The sequence below is a fragment of the Mercenaria mercenaria genome, chromosome 4 (genome assembly GCF_021730395.1).
Source record: "Mercenaria mercenaria strain notata chromosome 4, MADL_Memer_1, whole genome shotgun sequence".
NCBI classification, from domain to species: domain Eukaryota; kingdom Metazoa; phylum Mollusca; class Bivalvia; order Venerida; family Veneridae; genus Mercenaria; species Mercenaria mercenaria.
The window spans coordinates 80,813,569-80,834,722 of record NC_069364.1 but is presented as its reverse complement, the minus strand read 5'-3'; the positions used below and the strand labels follow the sequence as shown (position 1 = coordinate 80,834,722).

The window sequence follows — 21,154 nt, the reverse complement described above, 5'->3', positions numbered from 1 at the left end:
TTACTCGGAAAAATCGTCTTCAATAACATCAACCGTCTCTTCAACTGCTATCGGCTGGATAACTCCGGGAAAAACATTGCACATAAACGAAATAATGACGTCATATTTGGTCTGAATCGACACACGTCTTTGAACAACTACGTAGAACTTCTCGTCCTGTAATTTCATATTATATATCACAACCAAATGCCCTTATATCTAAAGTTGCATATTTGTTACCAACACAGAAAAATCGGGTCTTCTAAAATACATAAACATTTGAATGTTATCGGTAATAAATCAAAGCCAATGTACCACGATATTTTTACATTTCATATGTATATGCAATATTGATTCAACAGTAATTTCTAATATTAATCAGATATTCATTTCTATGACAAATATATGACAAAATGATTACTGAAAATTGGATTTATTAAGAAATTTATAATTTTTGTGTTCACAAGAAAGGATGGCATCCACAATATAGCCTGTCGGATATATTGGCAAGAAGGCCATGCATACTCTAGTGCCATAGAAAAATACTGTTTGTTACAAATTTGTACATATCCGCACGCAGTGCTATTCAATCGGCGTTTCGCGAATATTTTAGAGTCGCAATTCTTTCCCTTTGATTTTATAGGTTGCATTTGAATGTGCACTTTTGTGACAGTTTAAAAACAGTAACTTAATACAGGTGCAGTTTCATACATGTGAGAACTTTTTTAAATATGAACAGCAATTTCTCTTTTTTACATTTCAGTAACGTGTAAATTTACGTGTAGCGAGCATTTCGAATAGAACAACTCTATACAAGTTGCATGGAAAAGAGATCTTGTTCACAGCTACAAATTGACAGTGAAAATTAGGAGGCCACTATTCCGACATTTAATTGAATTAATGTAGAAATACGCAGAGTATTTGATGTATTTAATTATGGTTTGGACGACACCTTTCTACAATGTAAGATATCTATTTAGCTGTGTTTAAAGATTTAAAAACGAAAAAGTTATTAAAAATTAAAAATTCCGATCCCATACACAAACGATGTAAAAATATTTTGTTTTTTCCCACCACCAGATAAACAGGTTGATGCATGGCGTCAGGGCGATCTCAATAATTTAGGAAGGACCTTAAATTACCTACCTGTCATTTTGTAGTACAGCTGTATTATGACAGTATTATCAGCATGAAGTTCATGTGTGTGGGTGGGTATGGGTAGGGGAAGCAGGTTGGGTCTTTAAATCTGTATGAAATAGTTGTAACAGATGCTTATTATTTTGTATCAAGGCCTACTGCGCTCACACACAATTGCAGGACCGCAACCTCAGTCGTTAATATAAAAATAATTAACACAAGATGGAATGAAAATGTATAATAGGATTTGGGACCTATGTGGCTGAGTGGTTGAAGTCGCCGACTTCAAATCACTTGCCGTTTGAAACCTCGTTTGTTGTGTAGAATTCTTCGTGTGGAGGAGGCCATCCAGCTGGCTTACGGGAAGTCAATGGTTCCGTTCCACCCAGGTGCCTGCATTTGCCAGAAACGATGCCAGGGTGGGGTCGGGGCTGGGGGTCACCTAGGGTCTTCCTCCACTATCAAAATTGCTCGAAAAGTCGTCTTATGACTGAAATTGTGCCGGTGTGAGTCTAAACCCATCAAAATAAATGAATCAGATTAAAAGAATTACCCATAATATGTTACAATCCTCAAACACACATTCATGTATCATTGTCCCATTTATTGTTGGTATAATGTTATAGGCATTATCGGTTCGGAAAAACACGAGTCCGCCCTCCTGAACGTTAGTTAACGTGACCGTCGCTATGCTGTGACGGCATGACGTTATTTCCACTGAAAAAATAATGATTTGGTAATAATATTGCATTATGAAACAAGTGTAGAAAAATGCTAAAGACAGATATCTTAGATATGAGTATATCAGTTTCGAAACTTATAAATTTGGTCAATACATTATTGCAGGTTTATTCCACAATTTAGACAAGTCTGGCGCGTTTACTCTAGCAAAATGCGTCAATAATTATAAGAGTTGGTTAATACTTTGGCTGCTTTCTCGCTTCCTTTTCTTTCTTTTTTTAAGTGTTACCGTTAAGAAGACAGCAGAAAGTTTATGGACGCAATTATTCCAAAATTTCTAAAATGATTGACATTCGTTTTGGATAATAAGTGCCTGTGATTTATTCCGTGATCAGACTTATTTGCAAATAGCGTGAGCATTATTTTTTTTAAATAATATTATTCTTTCATACATTAAATAGAGATCTATATATGTCACATAGCGGCAAAACTATCGATAAACTGAAATTCGAGGATATGGTGGCAAAAACAAAAAAACGACCACTTTAAAAAAATTGTTTCTCTTAATCCAGCATTTTGAAAACTACGTCAGTTAAAACGACGTCGTGTATACATTTTGGACACAGACTGTAAAAGTAATTCCATGGAATTTACTCGTACGATTAGTAACGATTCATCGTATGTATATGTAATATTACCTGTAGGTGTAACATATCCCATTGTAGAACTGAAGTAGGTTAACATTATGAAATTTATTGCAGTCCATTTAACAGGCAACATATACCACAGTTGTTGTTTATATAAACATCGTTTGTCTGGCAAAAGGCATACTATCCAAGTAATAACGTGATAGGGGTAGGCAGTCCAACTACCTTGATGTACCCTGAATAATAGCCAAGTATTTACGTATAGGGGCAGGTATTCCAGATATTCCAACTACCTAGATGTACCCTGCCTAAAATTCAGTAACAAAGTGATGGGGCAAGTACTCCAACCAAATTGATATCATAAACAACAAAAATATGAATGTTTTGACAGATAAACATTGGAAAAACAGTCCGTCCTGACTTAGCATCAACTAGCGACTTTGCATTTTTGTACATTTAATTATATCTGTCTGCTTCAGTTAACAATTTCTGTTAATTTCCATAAACTATTCTACTAGTAATCAAAAGTTTGTCTGGTTAGTTAACAATAGTCTATTTACAAGACATAAAATAATCCGAAAAAAAAGAACAAGGCAGTTTTTGTTTTACATTAAGTTATAGTCATAAACACATATTTTGCCCTTTATCTCTTCATTGCGTTGATTAAACTCTTTAATTTATTGGTGGGTGTTAGGGTATTTATATATATATACAGTCAAACCCGGCTGCAGAACCTCCCTTGGGGACTGAAAAATGCCGGTATTTGTGAAAACATATATTTTCTCAAGACAAGTGACGTGTGACCATAGTAAGCAGGTTATATTTTTTGGAGGCTTTCTACAGTACGGGTCTGGCTGCATAAGGGAGTTCATCGGTTCTAAGACAAAAGTGAATGTACCAAGTAATATAGCAAAAACAAAACAAAATTATGTGGGATAAGGCCGTGACTTTATTGTAAATTTTCAAATGAAAATTATGGCATATTGTAAATATATAGCATGGTATATATGAAAATGATGAGAAAATATGAAAGACAAAGCTCCAGCTAAATGCCTGGAAGCAACATAGCAGCGCGAAGGTGCAGAAAACTATGAAAATAAGCGCAGAACATACCAGACCTAATAGGAAATTGTAGGTTCTAGTACTTCGCACTAATGAGAAACGAGGCAAAGATGCTCTCACCGATCACTATGACATGAGATGATATATCAACAAAAATATTCTTCCTAGATTAAGTAAATGCGAAAAGAAACATAACACCAAGATCAAAAATAAAATCTGATGTAAGTCAAGAAAGTCTTCAGCAAACAAACGCACAAAATTATTAAAATATTGAAAAAATTGTTTCAATGTAATATATGAACAAACGGACCGGTGCGAGGGAATGGTTATAGCAAACTATGCTACAATAATAATATAATCCATCCAAGCGATTGACTGAGCTAACCAGCAGACTGGAAACGTAAAAAAAACAGGGGGGATTTACATGTCTGTTTCAACATAACCCATGTGTTAGAGGTTTGTAGCAAAGTGATCCACAAATTATAAAAATATGTACGGACCTACACGTACATATAACAAATGCAACTTTCGACTGATCACTAATAATCGTATGGCCGATAAGTTGAACAACCCTGTTTATATAAGACACAGTCAATCTATGGACCAGGTGAATGGCCGACCACATGGTACAAGGCCCCCTCTAACGGTTAAAGAGCGCACGCCCAATAACACCAATAATAAGAGATGACCAACCGAGCGCGAGGTTGCAGATACGAGAAGGTCAACCTAGACAAGTGAGCTTTTATTTTGATACTGCCGTAGTATACAAGAATAAAATATTTTGTGGATCACTAAATATTGCTCACAACACGGACAAAAATTAAAATGAAATTAGAATTGACTTGAGCCAAACATTTTAATAAAGAAGACTTTCTTTACTGTATCCCGAATAAAGATTACAATTTGTAAGCGCCATTTAAGTCACGACAATAAAATAATTCTAAATTGATGAAATCAAATCAATGCAAATAATGTATGTTTACTAATAAAATCAAGTTTATATACGCATACACGCCTTATTTCTTTCCTTTACTATATAACTAATACCAACTGGTTTCAAAGATGGTGGTTAACTACTGTTCATATAACAATCAATATCCCAATAACACAATGCATCAATAGAACGCCTTCGAAATATATATATAGACAGAAATATCATAATTCTTTCCAAATATGCATGTACTTAAGCAATCAATATGCCGAAAGAAACATAAAATATACCGGACTATTTATGAACATATGCAGTAAGACAGAATACAGAATGGACAATTCATATGTAATATGACAAATACTTGTCATGTTATCTTAATCTTTACGCATTATTATTATTATAATTATTATTTTTTGTTTTAATTTCATCCAAAAACTACCCAGAAAGACAGGTTAATCGTATGCTGCGAGCCGGCTGCCCCAACCCTAACTCTTCTATTTTTTATGATATTTTTATATAAGAGGGGGGAGGTAGGGAGAATCCGAGGCTCTGACCAGCGAAAAGGCTCTCTCCACCCCCTGCTTTCCGAGTATTTACTATCATCAATGTTTCTAGTAGATAAAATAAATGTGCCAAACAGAACAAAAACAACACGAAAAACTGGGTAATGTTCATGAGCTGTGATCGAATTATAAATCGATGTACAAAACGATGTCCTACAAAAATATTTCAATTATGTTTTTTTTTTTTTTTTTTTTTTTTTTTTTTTTACAGAATAAATGACATAAAGACCATCTCCTCATATTTCTGCAAATACAATGCCAGAATTTGTCGAACCTGCATGCTATCGCTTTGTGTACTAAACCCGCACTAATTCATGATATCTTCATGCTTAAATTCAAACCAAATTTAACAAAAAACAACAAACAAAGTACCAAAAAGAAAAAGATAGTAACATTCGGAATGTTTATAAATGAAAACATGCAGTTAAAAAATCAAGCCGGTTTCATTCAACCGTATTGTTCCATGATGATTAAATGTACCAACAGAAGCATACTAGCAAAATTGAGTTTATACACACACACTGTAAAGAGTTTGTTATCTAATATACCATAGATTACAGAAGCGGCGTGACATGTTTGGTGCAGCAGTACATTTTATGGCAGGGTTCAGCAGTATGATTCACCATTGTGACCCTGAAACAGATTAAACTTGACGGCAGAAATATGTTAAAAAACAACAAAGTTAATGTAATGGGAAGGGTGGGAGGGAATTTTTGTAAACGATCTGTCCTCTACGGATTTCCGATAAAGAATGTACTTGTCACTGCACTAAATTTGCCCATGAAAATCCCGTGGGATTAAAACTTGTCAGACTAGTATTTGAACTGATACGACTATAAATACAAATACAGGTGCGGATTAGCAGTGAGGCGTTATGTTAGACAGGACGATACCCACCAAAATTAAAACAATTTATTTCATAAGAGAACATAAATTTACTTATGATATACATGTCCGATGATAAATTCCTAAGTGTAACAAGAATTCTGTATATATATGTGTATGCATATCGACTTTCGGTAATATAATGTTATGAAACATTTTGACATCCGATGTAATATCGCTGCTGTCAATACGGACAACTATATGTTTTCAATGAAAAATGCTTTATCGAGTCACAGCTGACGCCTCATGACTTTGTCAAGTTTAGATACACGTTACAGTCCTTTATTTCAGGTCAGGTATTGTGCGAGTTAAAATGTATAAAAGAAATCCTGAATTTTCTCCTAAAGTGCTCAGTTATTCATATGAAATCAGAAAGTTTTTTGTTCAGATAATTATTATGATCGCACGTACCGTCTTTATGCGAAAATCATTTTTAGAACGATAATCTTCATCGTTTGCATACAAACTTTTTTCTTCTTATGCTTGGATTGTATCTTACGTTGTAGGTACATATACTAAAATATGAATATATTTAATAACCCATTCTAAGATGTTTTGATCATATATTCATTTTAGAAATGTATTTGCTTTTAAAAAGGTCATTTGCTATGGAACTGGGACGATTAATAATTTACTGGTTTGCTCGGTTATAGTGACAAAAATGTTTGTATAATATGTTCATACAATTTATGATAATCTTTCTTAATTCCTTGTACTGGATTTTGGACTGTATACTGTTTTATTATGTACAATAAACAGTACTAGTAATACTTGTGGAATCATAAAACAAATTATTGTTTGCATTATTTATAAAAGTATTGATCTACAAACCATATAATAGCACTGTTATTCTACTAAATTATTAGTTATATTTTGATACAAATTCTGTTTCTTTCCGTTAGCAAAGTAGATCAAACATAAGACAATCGATAGATCAAGATTTCTTCCATTTTGGGACATATTGTTAAGTCTCAACTACATTGTTAGTATTGTTTAAGAAGAAAAATGTTAAAAGCGGCGTATTATTTGAAATGTCCGTATTTATCACTATTTGATAGTCATAAGGACGAATTGAGATGCAAGCGAGTATTCATCTGATGTACAGGTGACTGGCGATTTACCATTAATTTAGTTGAAATATAAAATATATAAGAAGGCAATAACAAGGGCCTAACAATGGCGGTTGGAGCCGCAAAGTGCAGGTTGCCACCGGTCGCTCAATTATCGTCGTAGAGATGATGTGCCCTGACCCTTGAGCATAGTGATTAGGAGGATCGGCGCTTCTCTGCATGCCGTCTGAACTCCATGCCGCCTGACCGTCACAAAGAAGATAGCTTCTTTCATCAAACGGTCCCTTTTAAGGGCTACTTCCGCCGGCTTCAGACAGAAAAAGGCCAATATAAGAATTACTACTATTCCGTCAAAGCCCTGGGCCTTGTCGAGACCTGCACTCACCGGCAGGTCGGAAAAGTGGTACTCGTCCAAACATATCGCCTCAATATATTCGTTATTATTAAATGGTAACAGAAATAACCAGTTAAATGACCGCCAAGGATGTGTGCTGCCATTTTACTTAACACAATATGACGAGTATTTATTAAGGATATAAAATATTGGTGTTAACAAACTTTTAACGCTACGGCACAAGGTAAAATTACACCAAAACGACATCATATATCCAAGGTGGTCCAATAGTCGGTTATTGTGCCCGCATCCGGTTATTGACTTAGATTACAGGATTCTGCAATTTTGTTACTATTTACAGCATGTATTTTAAAAATATAGATTGGTATATATGTAAACATTGGTTTTGTTCAGTATCATAGTTTAACACTAAATGAATGTTTGTCTTTTCACTTTGGGTCACTTATCTATATTGAAAAGGCTAATAAACACACACCGTTATTATAATTTAATTATTTGCTAATATACACACGATGTGCGAAGCTTCGCATAAAACTGTTTTGAATTGGGATTATAATTTGCGTGTGTGAAATCATTTCAGTAAAACTGTAGACAAAAATCATTGTTTTCGGTTGTCACTGTTACAATATTTGGACTATATCCTATGTGCCTGTGTGTGTCTTTTTTTCTGGAAACGAGGCCATTCCAGCAACGGATAAACTAGTGCGACGGTAAGGTTTCTGGTTATCATGCCGGGATTTTAAATGCACTTCAAGCGCTTGAAGATGTTCTGTATATTTAGATTTGTCACTTCCGGAAGTAGCTTCATTTGTCTCGCGTGACATGTTTTGAAGTTCGTCCTCTATGCCGGTACTTATCTGCGCACGTATACAATTCGTTTTCTGATTGCCTTCCGGTTTATCAGACTGATTTTCAATCGTTTGTTTCTCGTGTCCATCTTTTCGTTCTTTCAGTGATGCGATACTCTTCATATAATTGCAGTAATACTTGTAGGTAATTGCAAAGATGGCGCCACCTACTCCAACAATGATGATAAACAAACCAATCAGAGCTGCTACAACAGTTATTGGTATACACATGTCCACGTTTGGTTTCTTACGACTCACAGCGGTTTCTTCCCCTGAAATATACGTAAACAGGAAGTATTTCATTTTATCCTGTCACTTGCAGTACTTTCGACCCGATATCATGGTGCCGTATATCTTTCTTGATATACCGTCAGTTGATCATGTGACCAGTGATATATGGTCAGTTGATCATGTGACATCATGATCGATATTGTTGTCATAAGAAATTTTGCAACGAAACCATCATCATTGTGTTGGAAATGTCCGAACTAAGAAAATGAGTGGTCAAATAATGAGTTTTTATTCAAAAACGAAGAAGTTATTTCGATTTTGCTGGTAATCACGTCATTATATAAGTGACGTCATTACGAATATGACGTCATTAAAGCGGTTGTCGCACACTTATTTTTGTAAAATAAATTGCCAAATATCGGAAAATGAAGTAATGACAAGATAAATAGAATAATAGGTTAGTGCCTAAGATGGAGAAAGTTTATCTGGCTCGGCTCCGGACGTTATCAGGTTCGCCTTCGGCTCACCCGATAACCTCCTCCGCCTCGCCAGATAAACTTTCTCATCTACGAGACTAACCTATTATTCTCTGTTTGTCAGCAAATGGATTCAAATCGAAATTTCGAGTAACTCGAAATTACTAACGCTTTTGCTTTGATAGTGTCATTTCGCCGTGATAAGATTTTCGTTCACATTGCAACCTAGGCTAGGTGTTTTAAACGTTATATACAAAATACACATGTACCATGTTTGGTTTAGTTACCGCAGGAAGAGAAAGCAGTTGTAGTACACCAACAAGCTATTTAAGAGTTTAGTAAATTACACAGTAGGAAGAATGTGTGTGATTTTATTGTACAATAAAGTAACAGAAAAAAAATATAATGTTCAAAAGTGGTAAATAGGCCTTATTTCCCAACATGTATACAATTTGAAAGAAAGAAATATAAAACCTTACACGAAATCGCTCGGAATCATACAGTACATTGCCGGACCTCCAAACAGATGTCATGTACCGAGCGAGACCGTAAGTAATCATAATTAAATTGGAACTCCAATTAAACTTGTTCCAGATTTCAGACTGAAAGTATAAGTACACACAACATTTTATATTTGTGAGTATTACCTTCTGCCACAGCTGTTAATGTAAAACCTCTAACTACGGATGGATTAGACTGTCCGTCAGCCGGCCTGATACCAGCCCTACGTCTTTTTCTAGAGGTTCCAGAACTTGTGTCACCCTCGGTAATGCATGCATTCTGAAAATGGCAATGTGGACACTGGTATGCACTAAAAGGGAAACTATCCATTTTGACTATTTGAGCTTTGTGGTCTATGCATCTAACTGATAATCCGAAAAAAACGACGAAGAAATAAATAGCTCCCTGTTTCGCGTATTTTTTTCCCTCTGGCGATACAAAAGGAGATCTTATCTTACACGGTATCTATTATTTAGATTGTTCTTTGGGAACGTGCCAGTTTAAAACTTGTTGTTTTAAAAAGTGAATGAATTTAAGACCCTTGTCGTAAATATTCATTTCGACCCGCAAAATAATCTATAAATATTTTTTTTAAGTTTATACCATTGTAATATAATGAGATGAGAAAACGTCCAGAACAGTTTACTCATATACAATAAAAACAGTGGTGTTACTTGTGTTTTGTGGTAAACCTAATTCTATCTGTAGGTGACAATTGTGTTACTAAGTAATATAATCGACACTTAACATAACGAATCACATTACCTTTATGAATAGTTGCACTTATTTGTGTACTTGCATGCATGGCTAAACAAGAAAACATGCTTCTCAGTTGAAGCATTTTTTCCAGTAAAGGCCCAGAGTTTGTGGATTGACTATCTGTATGAAATATGAGAACATCATAATATTTACTGCGGTGAGCGAATTAATTATCAAACGGCCGACTAGAAAAAACCATCACCATTTTCTGGTACTGTTTAGTCTGTGTCTCAAATAATTTTTACTGGTAAAAGTTTTATTACTTAAGCAAATATAACTTCGGAGCTTGGCTATACTATGTTTTTATGCATTCCGGGAACCAAAGTGTATGGCAAGAACCGTTGTGTTTAAATGCTGTAATAGCATTTTCTGTTTGTGAGATGACAAAACAAACAAACAAAAACATGAAGTGTAGACCAAACCTTCACACATTATTACTAACCTCATCACAATTCCACAGACAAACTTCCAATATACATGTAAACACCACCTCAAACGGTCCACCAGATATACTCGTCGGTCGGAACATACTAAATGTGTTGCTCAAATACCCGACCGCACTGGAATTGAATAACCCAACCAAGTCTTCATCTACCGGGCATCTGTCTTCTATCAGTGTGATGCCAGAAGCAAAACATGATTTGGCACTAATGTCAAAGTAACCTGAATAAATGAAAGTCATTTTCAACTTTTTGAAAATGGTTATACCCACGTATTACATAAATATTTAGGTAAATTTTATACTAAAACAACGAATACTTATGGCTGGCTTGTATTGTTTGGATAACTTTTTTCGACGACTGTAGTCAGTCTATTTTCAATTTTTTGTATTAATTTCCCTTCCAGAATAAAGGCTGTATTTTTAGTGTTTTTAAATGGCCTGTTCCTTTAGAATCATGGAGTCGATTAATTCAATATTCAGTATTCAGTGTAACTAAATTCCGCTTAAGCCGGTGCTAGGGGGCGTGAGTGGGTGTTTCACTTTTCATAACCTCTCATGAACAGACTTAGTCAAATTGTGTCTACTGGTCTTTGCTATTAGAAGGATCTTCTTATAGCTTTCATTCATTATAACAAGTTCATTTCAATGAGTCAAAGGATTTTATGCTGCTGATAAGTTTTTACTACTATTTCATCTCTTATACGTATATATGGGTCATGGGCATGTATTAAAGTTCACTGTAATGTATGTAGTTAAGAAATAAGATGTGACTAGCAGAACAAAAAGATAGATGATAATTCTTGAAAGAATAGCAATAATTCTGTCTTAAGATTTAATTTTATTGCCATACTTAACTGACTGACCATTATCATTGTTGGTTACTAGAATGACCATCTGAATCTCATCGCCAAGTTTCACTTCACCCTTGCTGTCCAGTTGCGTCCGTTGATTAAAGAATGACATAGACACTTCCGGTCTATATACCTTTGTCGTCAGATTTTCAACGACTTGAAATGAACTGAAATTGTACAGGACTTGATCCGGCAATTACAATATTAAAGATTTTATCGATTTCAGTATTAAAGAGTTTTATATTCAAAATAGAATAGCGCTACTATACAAGTAAAATTTCAAATTACATGTATTCGGTTTTTTTTTTTGGTCAAAATATCATTTCGTGACACTATAATATGAATGACACAACAAAAGTAAAAAAAAAGTTTTTTTATGCTTTACTTTAATCATGGATGTTAGTATACCAGTTACATGTACACATTTTAAATAATTCAAACTGAAAACTCAATGTTTATTTTTATTCAAAAGAACTGAAAAAAAATATACTTTCTTCAAGAACTGATTTTCAATTATCGGACATTTTCATAAAATACAACAATTGTTCTATGGATTTTTAGTGGAACAGCCAAATTATTGTCTCTCGGTATCGAGGGCCAAATTAGATTATTGACCTTGGGCAACAGTTCGAAGTCGTTCCTGCTACTTCGGGACAATGTCTTTGATTGTTCCCCAAACACCAAAGGATGTGTCGATTCTCCGTAAATTCCAACTCACATCCATGAAATTATTGTATACTGTATAATTGTACACTGTTGTTTTAAATATAAGGAATGCTCTGAGCTGTTACCTGAATTCAAATTTGATTGCAGAGAGGGAATTGGAATCCGAGGAGCATACCAACCATACAACATTATCTTCACTTGTCTGATATTGTAGATTTTTTTGAATGACAATGTAGAACTTTTCATTCTGCAAATCAAAGCAAAACATTTCTATTAACCCTTAGCCTGCTAAATTTCTAAAATGGACTGGTCCATCATTCAATTTGGGCAATACCATTTATTATTCAAACGGGTGTTCACTGAAAATTTACTGACTGAATAGCGAATAGTGCAGACTAGGATGTGCAGGCTGATCTTGGTCTGCACTGGTCGCAAAGGCAATATCACTTGCCGCCAGCGGGCTAAAGGTTAAAACAGAACTGATGGAGAACAATTGCTAAACTTTTCTGACCGCTAAGATGACGGGAAAACACTATTGCCAGCACTGTCACATCATCAAATATTGCAAGTTTGTTGTCTACTTTTTTAGAATTGCTTCGTCTGTAACTGTACAAAATATATAAGACACTTATTGATATCATAGTTGATTATTTACATCTACGCAACTTAACACTCACAATTGTCTTAAGCGCTAAATGCTTCATTCATCGCTTACCCCTTACACTGCTAAATTTCTATAATGAACTTGTCTATCTTACAATTTGAACAGTACGATTAACTGTTAAAAGGGGTGCTTACCAAAAAGATACTGACTGAATGGTGAACACAGTGCAGATCATGATCAGACTGCACGGATGTGCAGGCCGATCATGATCTACACTGGTCGCAAAGGCAGAATCACTTGTGTCCAGCATGGTAAGGGTTAGAGTTCCATAAGGCTTTAAATGTTTTAAGTTAAAACAGATGAAACAGCTGTCCAAATTGATGTTATGCATAATAACATGGTTAGGAAAGCACTAATTTCATTACTGCACATGAACTTATGGAGTTAGAGTCATAAAGGGAGGTAATCAAAACAATGAGTTCAATAAAACTTTCTACTGTGTAATCAATATTCAAACCTACGACATGTATTGTAGAAAACAACTATAAAAAATAGGATTTAACAAGAAATCAATATATTTTATGTTCATAAAACTGGTGGCAGCCACATTATCAAAAAGGCATTATGAGCATACAAGTTAGATTTTTCACTAGAGGTGTTTTTAAAATTCCCGATTGCCCAACCAAGATTGATTAATTTTAGCATAAGTATACATCAAATAAACATACTGTGTCTAAGAAATAATATGAATATAAGAGCTATGGTACTATATTTGTTAAAGATTGGTATTAACAACTACATTTTGACATTTTATCATTACCTCCCTTTGCCTATATTGGTTGCACAACCGAGACAGATAGAAAATAAACAAATTCTGAAGCTAGACACCGAATTTGTAACACTTGCCTATTTGCTTTTGGTTCAGATTGTTAACATGGCCTAATGTCTGTCAAATGCAAATGTAAAACTAAAAATTATATTAAATGAAACGAAATACTTAGTCTTTTGAATAATTTTCTATAAATAAGGTAATTACGATATCTTTTAAGAAATAGTAAAACATACATTTGTAACAGAACACTATTTAATGAGTGCCTTTGTTCCTTAGTTTCTTAAACTGATCTCAAACAGAATATACGGAAAGTAAAAAATGTCCTAAGATACTGCTTAAATGAGATTGACCACCTTTAAGACTGTGCATCTTCCATTTTTACCAGATCTTACCCACTGTATGTTACATTCGTCGAAAGAACATGCATGTACTATAGTTCCGGCAGTAGCAGTTATCATGTTGTAAGCAGTGTCTGTCCGGAAGTATATAATAAAGCCATCTTCAGCAGCTGTTATGGTGACAGTGGCAGTATTTGCCTTACATGATGTCAAAGTTACTGAAATAAAATTACACACTGTCAAAATTACTTAAATAAAAATGCATGATATCAAAATTACTGGAATAAAAATACCTGATGTCAAAATTACTGAAATTAAAATTCATGACATCAAAATTACTGAAATAGAAATAGCTGATGTCAAAATTACTGAATAAGAAATACGATATCAAAATTACTGAAAATACCTGATGTCAAAATTACTGAAATTAAAATACATGATGTCAGAATTACTGAAATGAAAACACATGATGTCAGAATTACTGAAATGAAATACATGATGTCAGAATTACTGAAACTGTAATGATGATTAATACTGAAAAAATGTTGTCAATGTTACTGTACTGACTAAAGTGACATCATCAACACTTTTATTTTAGATACTACATTCATTTTTTATTTTGACTTACGAAATATTTTGTCACTGAAGAACAACTAATTTCGTATTTACGCAATAATATTTTGTCTTAACGAAATAAATATTTTGTATTTACGAAATAAATAAATATTAATTTTTTATAAAAGTTGTATGTCTTTACCTGAAGGTACTGCATATCCAATTGTGGCGAAGCTAAAACTGAATATCATCACATGTAATGTGTACATTTTAATGTTTCAACCGGATACCAAAAAATGTATACGTTTGATTAGCCTGGGAAGCCGTTGATTATATTTGTGCTTTGTCAGAAGAAATCATACCTAATATTTATGCGTCAAAGATATCACTTGGTTTGCGCTAATTAGTGTTAATTGGCATTCATCGAGTTTCTGATATTATCAACGCCTGTGGAAATCTGAAGGAGTTTCCATGTAACTACTGATTATCGATTTTCTATAATTAGCCTAATTAACATGTGATCATATTTGCGCTTGTTTGAATCGAAAACGAGGCAATGCTGCCGAAATTTCGACAATAGGAGAGATCGTGTTTGTATACAAATCCCTTGTATTTTCTATTTTTAGAACTGATAAGACAAATATCGGGTGGGCAGGCGCCGAGCGTCCATGTTTTTTTTGTAAACAGTGATGTTTTTCTAACGGCTTAAACTTTCTAAAAACACAAATGATGTCAATAATTTTTTGGTCAATGGAAAGGATATAAAACAAGCAATTTATTGATTACTTTTAATTATCATTTCGAAATAAAATGGATTTATTATGAACGCTTAACTTACAGTGTTTTTCTAAAAGTTTTGAGCATCGCTACGCCGCTATTAAAATCATATGTCATTTAAAATGGTTATTCATTTTAAAAAGATATTTAAATGAGAAAATATGAAAATCGTAAGCATTTCAGAACTTCGTAGATCACTAGGTCTGCATTAAAATAACATCTTGATAGCTATGACGCAAATTTAAGTTTATACTGACATATTTAAAAGTTGTTACAACTTGCTGGAAAAGCTATGGGAGGTACAAACTGGTATTTTTCTGTGGCCCGGAAATGTTCGGAAACCTTCGGAAGTACATAATTCCGGTCTGTTTTTTCCGTGAGAATTCCGTTTCTTTTTTTAGCCATGGATTATTGCTTTAAGAAGTTATCGTTCTTTATTAAACAGGTGGCGCTGTGGTCTGAAAGCTGTCAATTTGCAGGTAGAAAAAAAGTTAGAAATTGTCAGACTGGATTCCCAGGCTAACGTTTGATGCATTTTATGTCATTCTATGTTACCACCTCAAATTATGTATTTCAGAAAAATACTCAAATGCTATTTACTTTGCATATAACACGCGATATGTCCTCGAAAATTATTATTTTGCACCGATATCTAATTAATTAATTTGATTTATTGAGTTATCATAATTTATTATGTTATGTTGACCCGGTTTGTATCTAACCTTTGGTGCAATTTACCTCTCCGCTAGATCGATAATGCTCAACGATATCGTTCTATTCATCAAACACAAGCCTTCGTCATAGAAACTGAGTTCTAAGTAGCATACTATACCAGACTAATTACGGCAAACCGCCTAGCAGCCTAGCAGCTAATCCAAATTGTACAACACATTCGCACTGGTTCAATATTTGTATAATTTGAACATTTACAGTGTATTTTAACCTGTGAATAAAGACATTTTCGACTTTGTAACTGATTGAGACCAGAGAATCTATATTTTCTCTTTTTAAAAGTTAACAACTGGATCTCAAGGACACACTGATTTTATAGAGATAGTTTACATTAAGGGATATAAACAAATGTATAATAGAGGAATTTATACTAACTAAGCATCGCCACAATATACCAGACCAAACACGGCAAATCAGTTTTTATGCTACTTTTGAAAAAGGCTTTTTTTAAAAGCTGAAAGCGCTCGGGTTTATCATCAAACTTTTGACACTGTTAGTCCATTCAATATCTTTGTAATAGAATTCCACTGAAGCCGGCGATAGCGGCGTGAGGGGTGTTGCACTTTCCATTCTCACTCATGAAATGATTTTATGATGGCTCAATCAAACTGAGTCTGCTATTATTTTGCTTGGTTGCATTCTATGCTTCCAAAGGATCTTCTTATAGAATTTATTGAACATATATAGTAAGTAAATAAATCACAACCGTGTATCATATTAAAGTGTCTTTATTCTTATAACTTGATTTTTGAAAAAAAAATTGTTAAAACTGTAATCGCAAATAACTACAACTCTTATTTCAGGTAGATATTTATCAGCTACCTCTCAAATATTCATAAGTGCAATTACTTTTATGTAACAGTCAAAGGAAGATCACAACCGAGAAAATAAATAAAAACTGGTTTTAGGTTGACATACTGATACTATGCTTTGCATCATAGACGCTATCACTGACGCTGGTGATTACTTTGAAAATTTCCCGTATTAATTAAGAGGCGTATCACCCGATATGTAGGTTTGATAAAAAATGTTGTTTTATTACGGTCACAAGATCGACAATTTGCCTACTTTATTGCATTAGAGCCACGTGGCGTATATACGTATGATATGAATTTCATTATGATTAATTAAATATGACTCGTAATGACCAGCAAATGGTGGAAGGCGAGGTCGCAGTGTAACAGATGCATGATGATGCTTTCCACAAATGTCCAGCGAATTTATAACGAACTAAAACGTGGGATTGACAGGCGGTTACTAGTCAAGTGACATGTGGTCAGCGAAGTCAATGTATTCGTGCACGTGTTACCATGATGAAACTATTTAAAACCAGAGCTCTCGAACTGAGTTTCAGAAACCTTAATCATACAATCGTGTTATTGAATCTCTGGTAACAAAGACAGGAAGTAAGTAAAACAGATGTAGTTTCCTGTCTTATTTCTTAAAATCACACCTTGTTTCATTTCATTTCATGTATGTAATTTAAAAAATCTGTGTAAAAGAAAACAAAAACAGACTAACTGATTCCTTATATACATGCTTGTTTGTATTTCATTTTATTAAATCAAATGGTACATTTTTTCAGCTTTTACCATGGCGTATCAGCTTGTAACCGGGCTCTTGTTGGCAGCTTTAATAGGTATGTATTCTTATTTTGTCTTGGCCATATTTGTTTGTATGCTTTGGCATTGTTATGTGCTGATTAACAATAATGAATGAAATGTAAATTTATTTTACATTTTCAGTCAAAGCGTAAAATTGGTTTTTAATCTGTTTCGATAGATAACATTGGGTGCAGGGTGCAGGTATAGAATATTTTGGATGCTCTGAACAACGTTAGGTTTACACCGTCCAAATATGGCATTTCTGTGTCAGTCAGTATTTGTTAAAAACTTTGGGGAGAAATATTTCGCACGCACAAGATCACAACCAGTGCAAATGTGAAATAACTGGCATAAGTATATCAACATTGCCCAATGCAAATTTTTCGATGTATGTTCTCGTTAAAGGAAAAGGTCTTTAATATCGAAATATTTAAGGGTTTTTCAATTCTAAAGGACTAACCCACATTTAGGCGAATAATAATTTCTCTCTAAAATTCATAAAAGTAAGTACTCTGAAAGTGACTAATGAAACAAACTTATTGACATAAGATTATTACAAGATATTCCTATAAATAACCAAAAATAGTGTGCAGATGGTAGTTAACCGTTGTATAGCTTGAAACAATGCGAAATTCACATTATTTGCATAATTTTACATATTTAACTTATTCGCCCACTTAATCAATCATGACATATATACATTCTATGTCCAAACTGTGGAATCACACATGAAAAATTTCACCCAACGGGCGAGTAGCTTCCAAATACGATATTTGAGGATTTGTCACTCAAATGCAGCTTAAATATTGTATCTAAATAGAACACAATTTTATGATTAAGCATTATCTTCATGCATACGACGGTTAACACCAAACAAATGGCGGCATTCTTTCTATTAAGTAACCAATTGCATATAAAAAATCATAACAGCGCGACGGCCATCTGATATAGATAAAACCTAAATTGCATAAAGAATCAACATTAATACATAACTTGAGTATCTAAGAAACAGGCGACAATGGTTATTGTCTATAAAAAAGAACATTTTATATAAGAATAAACGTACTATATCAAATGAAGTATTAGTCCTTAAACTTGTTGAAATCAGCGTAATTTTAAATACTAATTAACCTCCATAAATGACAGGACTAAAATACACCGCCGCCTTATCAGTCAGCTCATTTGGAAATGCGAAATATATAAAATAAAATAACCAAATGAATCTAATGATCAGCCCCAACTACTTCAGTTTGCAATGAAGCATCTTAACTAAAAATCAATTTAATGCCTGGAATAACTACACCAACAGAATATAAGTTCACTATGGTTTGTACCGTCTTATTACTGATGGGACAAATGTACGATAGTTTAGTTTCTGTAAATAAATTTAAACAAGATTATTTAAGTATTGTCTTACTTAAAACCCATTAGGTTGTACATCGCAAATTAAAATACGAATGAAAAATAATGAGATAATTGTGCAAAAATAGCTTTATAATAGGCGCGTTATAAATTGAACTGACCACATTACTAGTATTCAGCGCAAAAAGATGGAAAATAATTCAACACTGAATACGCATATCTAGCAGTTTCCTTGATACGTCTCTACACACGCTGCGCTTTGAAAATTTCAGGATTCCCCTACATATAAATAACGATTAAATAAGATCTTAACACATACCATAATGACTTCTAGTAAATTATGATTTTGTAAATTTTCTTCAATGTTAATCCATTTTTGGTCTTTCTGGTTTTTTGACAACTACATTATCAAGAGATCTGGTACGTATAAAAGAGGCAGTATGGACGCTGTATGTTAATAGATTGATCCCGTGGCGACTGATCGAAACACATGGGAACATATGCAATATCGCAGGTACGCGTAATATCGCCTATTTCCCCACTAGATTTCTATAATGAACTTGTCCACTTTCAATTGGACAGTACAATTACAATAAAAGAGGTGCATACCAAAAAGAAACTGACTGAATGGCGAACAGTGATCATGGCCAGACTGCACGGAAGTGCAGGATCTTGCTCTGCACTGGTCGCAAAGGCAGAATCAATCGTGTCAAAAGTAAGGCCTATCGTCATTTAACCGGACGATTTTAATTGACGTCTGCTTGTTTTTTTATGTTTTTTTTTTTTTTGGGAAAACGCCGTTTTCAACAGTATTTCAGATAGTTAATCTAGCCAGTGTACAAGTGCCAGTCTGTTCTCCGCAAGTAACTTACACATGATACTTGGGAAAGAGCTCACGATCTTTCGATCCGTAGTCTGCGTTCTCACTATCGAGCTAAACGGGCGAGCTCAAGCGTGATTGATTTGCTTGATATCCTGTTCTTCAAATCAGTTCAGCTAAAAAATCAATCATATGGCTTTACCGTTTTCAATGGATATGGTGCTTTGTAAAATCCGGCTTGAATTAAATTTTGCATGGTGAACATATATCTTAAAGACAAAATGTACAACGTACCACTCACTACCAGTTTGTTCTGAATATTCTAGCTGATAAGCCTTTATTCTTTTACAGAAATGTAGAAAAGACATCTGACGGAGAATGTCCGGATGTTGAGGACGACTGCATCTGTACGATGGAGTACTGGCCGGTATGCGGTGCAGACGGCAAAACCTATGATAACCTCTGCGTCATGGAATGCGCGTAAGTATCATACCCCTTTAAAAAAAAATAGCCACAAGTTACCAGAATAACCAAACTAAAACATTAATTCCGAAAAGACAAAAATTAAGTAAATATTTCAATTACAGTACTGATAAATAAAGGAAATATATAGCTTTTATTAAAAAAAGAAGATATTCTGTTTAAGCAAGCAAATAAATTAATCAATCAAGACTGCCGACTCATATACAAATAAATGTTTTACAGTAATGTAGAGCTTGACTTTGAGGGGCCATGTGAGAATACAAGGAAAAAACGTGCAGACAATGAAGAGGCCTGTATATGTACAACCCTCCACGAACCTGTCTGTGGAAAAGATGGCAAAACCTACGACAACAAGTGTATGATGGATTGCAAGTGAGTTTTTGTTCGGATTTAAACTTTTGATAGCTTAGATTAATACTTAACTATTAGAGTTCATAAAATAACATGATAGTATTGTGTTAAAAGGTCGTTACTTTTTACTGGTTTGACAGTTTTCCACGAAACTTGTAAATAGGTTGTGAGGGTTCGCTAGAAAAATCGCCGTCATAACAGCTGAATATTAATTTGGTAGTCTGTTACCTTGTCTAACTTCCTTCACCATGAGGGAGACGGAGGGCGAATGTGTTTGTACAATGGAGTATTGACCAGTGTGCGGCAGGGATGGTGAAACGTGCAGCAATATGTGTTAAATGGAATGCGCGTTAGTTTTTACTTATTTATTTCTCAGTACTCCTTTTACCAAATTAAAAAAGTCACAGAATAAAAAAAAACACAGTATGTTCCTATCAAGTTACTATTCAATATTGAAAAGGAAAAATCAATATGAAAAAATAAGCATATATTGAATTTCAATTCGAAAACAAATCTGTTTAGGTAAGGTAAGACATACCAGCGAATAGTATGTGTTTCAATGACGGAAGACTGCCTCGGGTGGAAATCTATTTAAAATTATGGTAACCAAAA

The 21,154-nt window shown here is 34.1% G+C and overlaps 2 protein-coding genes across 2 annotated transcripts in view; one reads left to right on the top strand and one right to left on the bottom strand.

The window, feature by feature from the left end:
- The window catches only part of LOC123553024 (serine protease inhibitor dipetalogastin-like), a 47,998-nt gene that overhangs the window by 22,032 nt on the left and 4,812 nt on the right, over positions 1–21,154 (top strand). Inside the window, exons 6-8 of the mRNA XM_053542295.1 lie at positions 17,508–17,561; positions 20,060–20,188; positions 20,414–20,563. Coding sequence (XP_053398270.1) covers positions 17,508–17,561; positions 20,060–20,188; positions 20,414–20,563 — 333 coding nt within the window. The remainder of the gene's footprint in view (positions 1–17,507; positions 17,562–20,059; positions 20,189–20,413; positions 20,564–21,154) is intronic.
- Positions 7,783–11,540, bottom strand: LOC123553527 (uncharacterized). The gene is made up of 4 exons (XM_045343231.2): positions 11,431–11,540; positions 10,568–10,788; positions 9,513–9,645; positions 7,783–8,430 (listed from the first exon to the last, which is right to left on the bottom strand). The coding sequence occupies exons 1-4, from the start codon at positions 11,528–11,530 to the stop codon at positions 7,952–7,954; spliced, it is 933 nt and encodes a 310-aa protein (XP_045199166.2). The 5' UTR covers positions 11,531–11,540; the 3' UTR covers positions 7,783–7,951.

Bases quoted from the DNA above. Each gene is read 5' to 3' on its own strand.
- LOC123553527 (XM_045343231.2), bottom strand. From the start codon at position 11,530: ATGTCATTCTTTAATCAACGGACGCAACTGGACAGCAAGGGTGAAGTG. The intron at 9,646-10,567 runs GTTAGTAATAAT...TGCCATTTTCAG, and splicing joins GTCTGTGGAATTGTGATGAG to AATGCATGCATTACCGAGGG. The intron at 8,431-9,512 runs GTAATACTCACA...CGTATATTTCAG, and splicing joins ATTAACAGCTGTGGCAGAAG to GGGAAGAAACCGCTGTGAGT.